Here is an 11,022-nt window from a genome sequence, read left to right as displayed (position 1 = left end):
TTGGTACTACATTGTGACTTGGATGAAGCTGCAGTGTTGTAGGAAAGAAGCTGTGTGGTGTAATTGTAAATGGCTCCTGCAACACATCTTCCTTTCTCTCCATCTTCATCCTTGCAGTCCCCTTGAGACCGGAGAAAGACAAAATCCATTAGAAACTGTGGTTTTGGAACCTTCTCACCTATGTTTTTTGTAGTTTTATATGAAAAGGGTCTTATGGAAAACTCACTATTGTATTGGTAGGAACATACATCAGGAGTGTTGATGTAGTGAAGAGGAGAAGACCAGTGGTATCTAAACTTGACACGATCAGCCCATAAACACAAGCTCGACAAATCCCCTTTTGCAGATTCAGGTAACAGCTCTTTCACCGCCTTCGCTGCAGTTTCATCCAATCTAGTCTGTTCTTCTCCTTAACTTGTTAGTATTTACATTATTTTGAATCAAAACTAAAGGAGGGAAGAAGACTAAAAATCAAAACCTGTGCGATTTTACAGATGATTTCATGACCTTCTTTCCCCCAGCCATGGGTGTTAGGTGCTCCATAAAGAAGCCAAACAGTGATGATCATCATCACTACATGTAGCCCTCTTTGGTTTGCCATTTCAGAGTTCTTTGAAATATGTGTTGTTATTTTTCTATGAGATGGGTGGGTATTCATTTGGCTCTTGACTCTTGTATATATATGCTGATGAAGAATAGAGACGTATAAGGAAGTAAATCCAGATATTAATGTGTTGTGTGTGTGAAATGAAAGCAACTTTTTATTTTTACTTTTGACCAAGTGTGTGAAATCTTTTGAATGTCAAAAGAAAGAGATGGGTATATTGATTTGGTAGATACGGTATTTTTTTTTTTGTTCTGTCTTTTTTTTTCCCTTCCTGTTTAGGAAATGAATCGTGTGTGAAATCAAATGGATTCACTTGAAAACGTATGTTTTCTTGGATTTGTTTCGGTTGGATCTGTGATCAATGTATAACTGTTTGTAAATAATGGTAGTCCAAAATCCCAGTACAACAAAAAAAGTGAATCACAAGAAAATATGCACCACAGTGACCACATCGTTAAACTCATACCCTTTATTTGTAAAATAAAAATATGGGTGCAAATATGGATTCATGAATTTTTATGTATTTGAAAATTCAAGCAAAGTTATGTTACGGAATCAACGCTTTTATATAAAATATATACAAAACAATGTATTTTTGGTTTTATCATTTATAGTTAAAATTTATATTGTTCTAGGACTTAGTGATATATCGTTGGATTTTTAAATCCATATTTTCATGGATTTAGATGTGAAAAATATAAAGACATAAATTTTATGTTATTTCAAAATCAAAAGATCTGATTTTAATGGATTATTTTCCAAATCTTATGTGAATTGATAAATGAACCAATAAATACTCCTTATTTTGTTTGTTTGATTTTGAATAACATATTCATATGAATATTATTAGGATCATGAGACACTATCACAAAACGATATGAATCAATTGTGAGGCTAGGACCATGAAACGAGCACATCTTAAGCCATGGTTAACACTGAGTTACAAAAATTATTCCGCTAGTTGCCTAAGTCCTTCAATCCTAAAAACAAGATGAAATTCATTTATCTTATGTGAATTTATAAATGAACTAGTATATTTTGTTTCTTTGATTTTGAATAACATGATATTCATATGAATTTTTATATCTAATATTTTATTATCCGCAATTACCACGATTTATTTGATATCATGTTATTTATATAACTCTCATTGATAATTCACCACATGGACTTTGGATGTCTAATGAATGCTTTGTAAAATTATGTAAACACTAAACAGTATCTGTCCTGATTTAGGGGTGTAAACAAAACAAAATTTGAGATTTATTAATAAATCTTTTCTGAGGTAAAAACAATTTTTTTTTTATAATTTAAGAAAGTATCAGACGTAATTATATATTATTATTTATTACTAAGTAAAAAAGATTATTATGCACAAGTTAAATTGTGTATTTGAAATTAATTAAAATATTATTCTATGAAGATTAATACATGTAATTTATGTATTATGAATAAATGATAAATTGGGCATTAAGTTTTGTTGTGGTTTAGTAGTTGGCTGTATTTTGGAAAGTGTCAAATCATAATATTCAAATTTAAATATAAAAATTACTATTATATGAAATTTTGTTGTTTGTTTTCAATGTACTAAAATCACACAAAAAATCACACAATGGTTCAACTATATCAATAATTCATCTAATTAGATAACACATAATTTGTTTATTAGCTATTTATAAAGAAATTTAAATTATTTTCTACTTTTTATGTGTAAATGCCAATCAATAGTTGAAATATTTTGGTCATACAATTTTCTAATTAAAAATAATATAATTAATATATTGAAAAGTTCTAAGTATCTAAATTTGGCAATAAAGAAAACTAAAATATTTTAATTTGGTAATTTTACATATCAAATCAAAATATATTATGTGTATTTGGCAAATCGGTTTAATAAAATAGGAATAAGTAGTAATTGGAAAAAAAAAATGTTTGACGAAAAAGATAGATAAATTTAAATATAAAATAAAATAAAATATGGGAGTATAATATGGGGCTTGTCACGTAAGCACAAAATTATCTTTTAAGTTTTAATATATAGTAAAATCTCTATAAATTTATATTTGATAAATCAATAAATACTATAAAATAATAAATTTCTCTCCTCTACAATGCAAAAACTAAGATTACAAGATAATATTTTCTTAGAATCCCTATGTAAATATAAATATGTTATTATATAAAGTTGGGTTTTGAAAGTTAGCCATTAACAAGATTTTGACATGTGTCAAGTTATCAATGTTAGATTTTAACATATGTAAAAGTTAATATTTAATAGAAAGAATTTGATTACAAAATAAAAAAATTATTTATAAAAAAAAGATACAAGTTTTTCTAAATAATTATAAGGAGATTATATATATATATATATATATATATTTCATAAAATTCGAAACTATAATATTATTTACTTTTTTAATTTTAAGTTATTAATTCTACAAAAAAAATAGAAAAAGGGATAAAAGAAAATATACAGTTAATTATTAATTCTAAATTTCATAAATATTCACTTCTATATAAACATAGATCGTTTCATATTTAAATAATTTATTCAAAAACAAAGTTTTCAACTTTGTTTAATTGGGAGAAAAAATTAATGGGAAGGTAATTTTTTCTTATTTTTTAAAACCAAAATTTTCTCCTACTTTTTCCTTTTTCAGTTGGGAATAGGTAAGATTAATATGTTGACCCAAAAAAGATTAATATATGTGTCTTCTTTTTCTACTACTGTATTTTAAAATTTATTGTAGTACTGTTAGATTGTTTTATTTAATTTATATTTTCATCTTTGAACTATTTGAGATTCATATATTATTATGCTTATAATTTTCGATTGTTTCTTTAATTATGCCAATTAGTTTGCTAATCAAACACAAGCGTACAACAAACATAGATAGATAGATTGGAAAAAAATAAATTGTTGTTGATAGATCCATAGGAGCTCAAAGACTCTAACACCCTGGTCTGCGAAAAAGTTTAAAAGAATTGATTTGGTCACATACGTCACCAAAATATACTTATTTTTTTGTCAGAGGTGGAGCCAAGGTTCTCTCCATGGTGGAGGAGGTTGGACGCAAGATTATCTCCCCAAGGGAGAAAGGTGGAACCAAGGTTCTCTCCATGGTGGAGGAGGTTGGACGCAAGGTTCTCTCCACAGGCGTTGAGGGCGGAACCGAGGTTTTTTCCATGGCGGTCATACATTATTGTGATGATACATCATTGATTAGTATATTATATAATATATAAACACATTAAGCCAACTATTTTACTTTCTCTTTGGTATATTTACTATCACAAATACATTGAGAAATTTAACATTAGTTACTATCAAAAGATTTTGTGATGTTAGAAAAAGGTTTTTAATTTAATTTGTTGTCGGAGCAAGCTATTTTGAGATAGCAAAAATATGTGAACATGTTCTCTCCACATAGGAGAAGGCAGAGTCGAGGTTCTCTCTATGGTAGAGAAAGTTGGACATAAGGTTATCTACCCAAGAGAGGAAGGTGGAGGAGGTTGGGCGCAAGGTTATTGTGACAACCCATCCCGTTAACCCCACTAGCCCACCGCTAGCTTGCCCCCATAGGCCCGAAGCTGGCCCTGCAGGACATCGATCCTAACCCCTCACCGTGAAATGAAACTATTCATCCAAATCCACCAGTAGGTTATTGGTGCGCCAGGTGTTCCTCGAACCCTGGTCCCCATCCTTTAACAACTTTCCTACATGACAAACTGTCACCAATTTACATAAAAGATTTGTAAATGGATATAAATCAGTATATTATAACAAAAATAAAATTTATAAATAACATACAACATATTTTAATATATTTTATTAAATTTAATTTAATTTATAAAACTTTAAATCCGCACATCACACGAGTCTTTTTCTAGTACATATATATTTTCTTCGAAAAAGATGAAAGATGACAATATATATATATATATCCTACTTTTACGATTGGATCAAAAAGAAAAAAAAAAAACTGAAACAATGATAGACAATATCAAGCCCAAAACTAGGGGTGGACATTTTGGTTTAAGTTTGGGACGGTTTGAGTTCGGTTAATTCGGTTTGGTTTGGTTCGGTTCAATTTAAATGCTCACCCCTACCCAAAACGAAAAACTCTAGAGTCTAGACCAAATATGTTATTTACTGTTTTTATTGTGATTATTCTAGAAAAGTCTATAAACAAAAAACTGTAAATCACTTTATATCACTAATTTTACACCACTAACACCCTCCAGATTTATAACTGATTCCTCTTCTATTTAATTTCAATTAAGTTAATTGTATTTCTCTTTCTCTATTTTTTTTTATTATTTTTCTCTGTATCTTCGGCCATGTTTTTTTCATGGTCGGTGCTTTGGCGATCAGCAACACAAAAACACACGTAACTTGATATGCAAGCTTGTGAAGACTAACAACGACAATTTTATAAAATAGTCACATCGACTCTTTTTTATTAGTTTTACTGTCGTTTTGTTTTTGAGCGACACCTGTAACACCGGCAACACTGAAAAAAATAGTCGTTGCGACATCTTTTTTTAATCTCTACCATTTTTCTTGCTTGTTTTGACCTGTAATTTTGAGTCGCTTAAATGTGTCGCAGCGACTTCGAACCGAATAGGGCCTTCGTTGCTTTTTTTTGGTTGTCATATAAATCTATAGTTAATATTTTTTAGGAATGTAAATTGCTTAAAAGAAAATTCATATTCGTTCATTTTCTCTTGAATTCATATTAATTCGGATTTTATCTATTCAATTGGAAGATGCCTCTAAATTATACTCATATATCACATCTAAATTTTTATAGAAAAATAATGGAAGATCAAAGCTCTAATATTCCTCACATGGATATTTCATTGATATATATGTTTTATATATGCAATTTTACATTTCATTTTACACTAAATTTTTTATGCATAGTTATAAAGGATAACTGAAGCAGTAATGTTAATAAATATATTTATAAATATTAGATTGTATTTTAATTTTATCACTTTGATATAAGTTTCCAGTAATAATAATAATTTAAATCTTTAATAAAAGCCAACAGTACCCATGCGTAGTAACAATTTTTTTTTTNTTTTTTTTTTTTTTTTTTTTTTTTTGAGGTTTAACTTAAAAACTTTGGTTGCTCTATATGTCACAATTGTATCAAACAAATTATATAGCAAAATAGCACCTGATTAAGAATGTGTTATGATTTCAACAGTTTAAATTCCGTGCGTATGCTCATGTCTAATACTAGTATGTAGTAATAACACTTAAATCCACGCATTAAACCGGTTAGATATATTGGGATTACGTAAGTTAACCAATTTGGTTGGTTCAGCGTTATAAAATTAATAAAAAAAAAGTTCACATCGGTTTTCTCGAAAAGCCAGAGATGTTTCAGGTGACCGGCACGGCGGCTCCGGCGACTCCGTCTACGTCTTTTATGTTTCCCAATTCGTGGAGACGACCGCTGATCCTTTCTCTCCGGAGCTCAAAGACCTTCAAGCCTCTCGCATTTCTCGATCTCAAAGGAGGCAAAGGGTAATCACACATCGAGTTTGTTTCACATTTGCTTCTCTACTGAAATTGGATGCGTAATTGTGTAATATCGGTCTTGAAATCAGTGAGAATGTTTTCTGATTCATAATTGAAAATTTCGGTAATTTGCAGAATGAGTGGGTTCCATGAGGTTGAGCTCAAAGTTTGTGACTATGAATTGGATCAGTTTGGTGTTGTGAACAATGCTGTTTATGCAAACTACTGCCAACATGGTTAGTTTTAAGTTTTAACTTTGCTGCTTTATATTCTTGTGAAAGTTTAGATTCTTGTGAATGTGGTTGAGTAGAAGTTCCAAGAGTATTGGAAGAATAAGTGTGACAAGATCTTACTAGAAGATTGAATAGTTTAATTCAGTTGTAATGTTGCTGCTTTAGATTGTGTCAAAGAGGAGTTTCAGATGTTGTGCTTGACGGAATCTGGAATACATGATCAAAGTTACTCCTTTTATGAGTCTAGTTGGAACACTTGTGATTGTGAATGTGGTTGAGTAGAACTTGAGAGTATTGGAAGGATAATTGTATCAAGATCTTTCTACTAAGTTTAGAGGCTTGCTAGTGAATCGGTTTTGTAGTGATTGTGTACATAGCTATGGTCAAAGAGGAATTTAAGATTGTATGCTTGAAAGAATGTGGACTGCATAATCAGAGTTACTTTCTCAGTCTGATTGTAACATTTGTGAATGTGGTTTAAGTAGAACTTAAGAATACTTGACGAATAAATGTGTCAAGATCTTGCTACTAAGTTTATAGAGTCTTTCTGGTTTGGAATCTTGCTGCGTCAGATTTTGTACATTTCTATTGTCAAAGAGGAGTTTCAGCTTTGCCTTTTTGACAGATTCCGGGCTGTATGATCAATAGTTACTTCATACATGTTCTGTATATGTTGGAAGAATTAAATGTGTTATGATCTTGCTAGTGAAGTTTAGAGTCTTGCGTTTTGTATTTATTTTCGGAAAATTTTGAGAAGTGGATGGTTCTGTAGTTAGAGTTGAGGTGTGTGCTACTTATAAGTTATATCCCATTCTTACAAACTATTTGCTTGTTGATGTCTTTCTAACTAAAGGACGCCACGAGTTTCTGGAGAGTATTGGTATCAACTGTGACGAAGTAGCGCGTTCTGGTGAAGCCTTGGCAATTTCAGAGTTGACAATGAAGTTCCTTGCACCTTTACGTGTAATAGTTATAATATCCCTCTTATCCTCAATTTTAGTACCTCACACATTATGCCATGTCAATGTGTTATGGTATATTCATTTCATCACTTTGAACAGAGCGGAGACAAGTTTGTCGTGAGAGCGAGGATATCAGGCACATCTGCTGCGCGTATTTACTTCGAACATTTCATCTTTAAACTTCCAAATCAAGAGGTTAGTTAATATTCTTATTAAGCCTTTTGTGTTTTGGTTGCTCTGTTTTGTACTTAGTTACTAATGTGAATTCTTTTGGTATGATGATATCTATTAAACAACGCAGCCTATATTGGAGGCGAAAGGAACAGCTGTGTGGCTTGACAACAAGTACCGTCCGGTTCGAATCCCATCTCGTATACGCTCTAAATTTGTTCACTTCCTACGTGAAGACGATGACGTTTGATTTTCCCTCATCAGCCCAATTAAACGTACTTAATGGGCCTGTACAATTGGCTCATATTTGTTTATAAATATAAAACATCTGTATGTATATTTCGGATAATGCAAACAAAATGCAACATTGGATTTTTTTCTCTCGCCGTTACAAGCCAACGAACATGCAGCACGTGAGGAAGCAAGCGGCCGCATGAGAAAACAAAAAAACACACAAAGAGATTATTAAATCATAGTAAAAAAGGAATACGTAATACATAAACGAAATATTATATGTAAAATTCATGTCGCTAAATGTTGCATTGAGTCATGAGGCTCGTAAGTTCATAATCTTTAGAGGAAAAACTTTATCAGTAAGATTGACTTAAGACAAAGGAGCCAAAGACATCTACATCAAGCAAAGACAGGTTAACAATGAAGCTAAATGAAGATGAGTGTACGTAATACACTAACACATTAGCATTAGCATTAGCAACGAGCGTACGTAATACTGTAAGAATCATTGGGAAGTCATATATAATATACTCGGGCCCTGGGATCTTTTTGCTGGACAGTTTATTGGTGATCATTTCTTCGTTGTTCGAGGTTTTGTCCATGTTTTGTATGAATTCAACCTCTCAGGATGCTGTTTTTGAATTTTTCTGGATGAATGTTTGAGTTACGTGAAGGAATCAAGTGATTGGGTCTCTGTTGCCCTTTTGACCATGTTTGCTCTAGTGGAAGTTCATAAAGTTGATAGGTTGAGGGTGTTAACCCATAAGCGGTAAAGCCAAGCTTCGCATTCATTCATTCATTCACGTAAAATTAGATTCTCTTACAGTCGCAAACAGATTTGAGCAAAAAAAAAAAGTAACTCAACATCATATATTATTACAAAAGTAAAACGCATCGGAAGTAGATCATCATAGTTTAGTGTGTTAACTACCATAAGCCAAACTTCAAATTCAAAATTCATACGTTAAACATAAAGAGAGGCAATTTCCTTGGATTTTAAACAAGGCCCCGGATACAAAGCAGCTTCAAGATAGTTAGTATTTTCGACCAGACCACCACCTTGTTGCATTGCCTTTAAGATAGATGTAAAGACTTTCACATAGACCTGATGCATCACCTTTTAGATAGGAGTAAACACTTTCACCTACACTAGGCACAACAATATCCCTCACATCGCCTATTGCCGCAACCGCGGCCTCCCCATACATCTCCTTCCACTCTTGAAATTAAAACAAGAAATGATTTAAGATGAAGCAACAATAGCAATATGGGGACAGTACAATACAATGTCATTTTATTTATTTTATTTAACCTTTTCCCGCCTCTCCTCAAGTAGAGCTACTTTATCCCCAAATATAATAGGACCTTAAACACAAAAAACAAAGCTCTGATTAATTCTCGAGTCGACGAGGAAAAATTAAAGAGGGAAAATAAAATCTCTATCCCTCTCTATACCTGCTAAGCCATATCCCACATAGAACAGTATACCTCGAGATGTGATCGACGAGAAAACAGTCTTCACTTTTGCAATCAGCTCTAAAGTTCACATATGATGACCAAATATTTAAGAAACTTTTTTAAAAAATAGAAAATCAGAATAAAACCGATGCGTTTATTAGATATGATGGACCAGTTATGCAGCTTGGTTATTGCTGATTCAATCTACATGGTGAACCAAGTCCGGTCTACTATTAGTTGATTAGCTTAACTATATAAACAGAGTTTTAGTATCATAAATGAATTAAGCTTTGTATTATCTCGTTTGAGAATTTGTTAATAAAAAATTTGTTTTTTCTCAGATATTTGTTTCTTTTTGAATCTCCTCCTGTTAATCGGAGTTTGTTATGGTATCAGAGCACTTTAATTGAGTCTCGTTAAGCTTATGCGTTATCTTCTTTGTTGATCGGAGATGAGTTTTCCGATTTGCTCTTGGATAGAGTTTGTACAAACTTTCACTATCGCGATTTGCGAATTGTTCACCGAAATCCTTTTTTGCACTTATGATTCTTCTAATTTCTTTTCATTGACCTTGGGTGACGACGAATCTTGTTTTCTTTTAATCGCGTCTCCTTCTTCTTTTGATCTTTTACTCTACTATTCATAAAATGGGATCTAATACAAATTCTACAGTTCTGTTAACACAATCTCAAGCTCCGGGATCATCTAATGGTGGTGAACAACGTTATCCGACTGATCAATATGATAATCCATATAATCTTCATAGTGCGGATCATGCTGGACTTGTTTTAGTCTCAGATCGATGCGGATCATGCTGGACTTGTTTTAGTCTCAGATCGATTGGTTAATCCATCAGACTTTCATTCTTGGAGACAATCGATGTGGATGGCTTTGAATGTTCGTAATAAGTTGGGATTTATCACTGGTAAGATACCTAAACCATCTGATGATCATAGAGATTATGGTGCTTGGTCTAGATGTAACGACATGGTTTCCACTTGGTTGATGAATTCGGTTGATAAGAAGATAGGGCAGAGTTTGTTGTTTATACCTACAACAGAAGGTATTTGGAAGAGTTTAGTATCTCGTTTTAAACATGATGATGCCCCGTGTATTTGCTACAGAACAAAGATGAAGCAAGATAGAGCAAGGTTCTATGGATATATCAACCTATTACACGACTTTGATGACATTGTGGGAGGAGTATAAGAATTATGTAGATCTCCATGTTTGTACTTGTGGTCGTTGTGAGTGTGAAGCAGCTATCAAATGGGAGAAATTACAGCAACGTAGTAGGGTGACCAAGTTTCTATGGGTCTCAATGAGAGTTATGATCAGATTAGGAGGCACATACTTATGCTTAAACCGATTACTTCTATTGAAGAAGTTTTCAACATGGTAACTCAAGATGAAAGGTAGTTGATAGTCAAGCCTGTTACACGAGTGGATAATGTAGCCTTCCAAGCTGTGACTCCTATGGATAATGGTACTGCTTCTGATACTGCGTACATTCTGTAACTGATGGTGGTTATTATGGTTTAGCACTTCCTCAATACACTTCTAATGGTGTGAATAGTGTTATCAATATGCAAGATCTTACTACTCAATAGGTAGAACAATTGATTTCTCAATATAAAGCTCAGAGTTTGGTTTTAGAGCCTGCGGCTACTTCATCAACCAACATTGGTACAATGGCTACTATAACGGATCATGGTCTGATGGCTTCTAATTCTACCTCTTGTATAGTATTTCCTTTTCATTTTACTAGCCTTAGATATCGCAACGATAATCTTTTCTTTCAAGACCATATTCTTTCTTCTCTTC

At 32.4% G+C, this 11,022-nt stretch overlaps 2 protein-coding genes across 5 annotated transcripts in view; one reads left to right on the top strand and one right to left on the bottom strand.

The window, feature by feature from the left end:
• Positions 1-682, bottom strand: part of LOC104750645 (endonuclease 2-like) — a 2,471-nt gene extending 1,789 nt beyond the window's left edge. For 2 of the 4 annotated variants that reach the window (XM_010472469.2, XM_010472471.2), the window contains exons 1-2: positions 479-682; positions 283-398 (exon numbers count right to left, since the gene is read on the bottom strand). In XM_010472469.2, the coding sequence (XP_010470771.1) occupies positions 283-398; positions 479-658 (296 nt within the window). In that variant the 5' untranslated portion in view covers positions 659-682. Of the gene's footprint in view, positions 1-10; positions 399-478 lie in introns of all 4 variants that reach the window. The other 2 variants (XM_019237463.1, XM_010472470.2) reach the window with 2 other exon arrangements.
• LOC104750643 (acyl-acyl carrier protein thioesterase ATL3, chloroplastic-like) lies at positions 5,949-7,890 on the top strand. Its single transcript, XM_010472467.2, has 5 exons — positions 5,949-6,146; positions 6,276-6,376; positions 7,227-7,336; positions 7,435-7,530; positions 7,637-7,890. The coding sequence occupies exons 1-5, from the start codon at positions 5,998-6,000 to the stop codon at positions 7,754-7,756; spliced, it is 576 nt and encodes a 191-aa protein (XP_010470769.1). The 5' UTR covers positions 5,949-5,997; the 3' UTR covers positions 7,757-7,890.

This window comes from Camelina sativa, chromosome 16, assembly GCF_000633955.1.
Source record: "Camelina sativa cultivar DH55 chromosome 16, Cs, whole genome shotgun sequence".
In the NCBI taxonomy this organism is placed as follows: domain Eukaryota; kingdom Viridiplantae; phylum Streptophyta; class Magnoliopsida; order Brassicales; family Brassicaceae; genus Camelina; species Camelina sativa.
The sequence above is the reverse complement of the archived record's forward strand: the minus strand, read 5'-3'. Positions and strand labels throughout refer to the sequence as shown.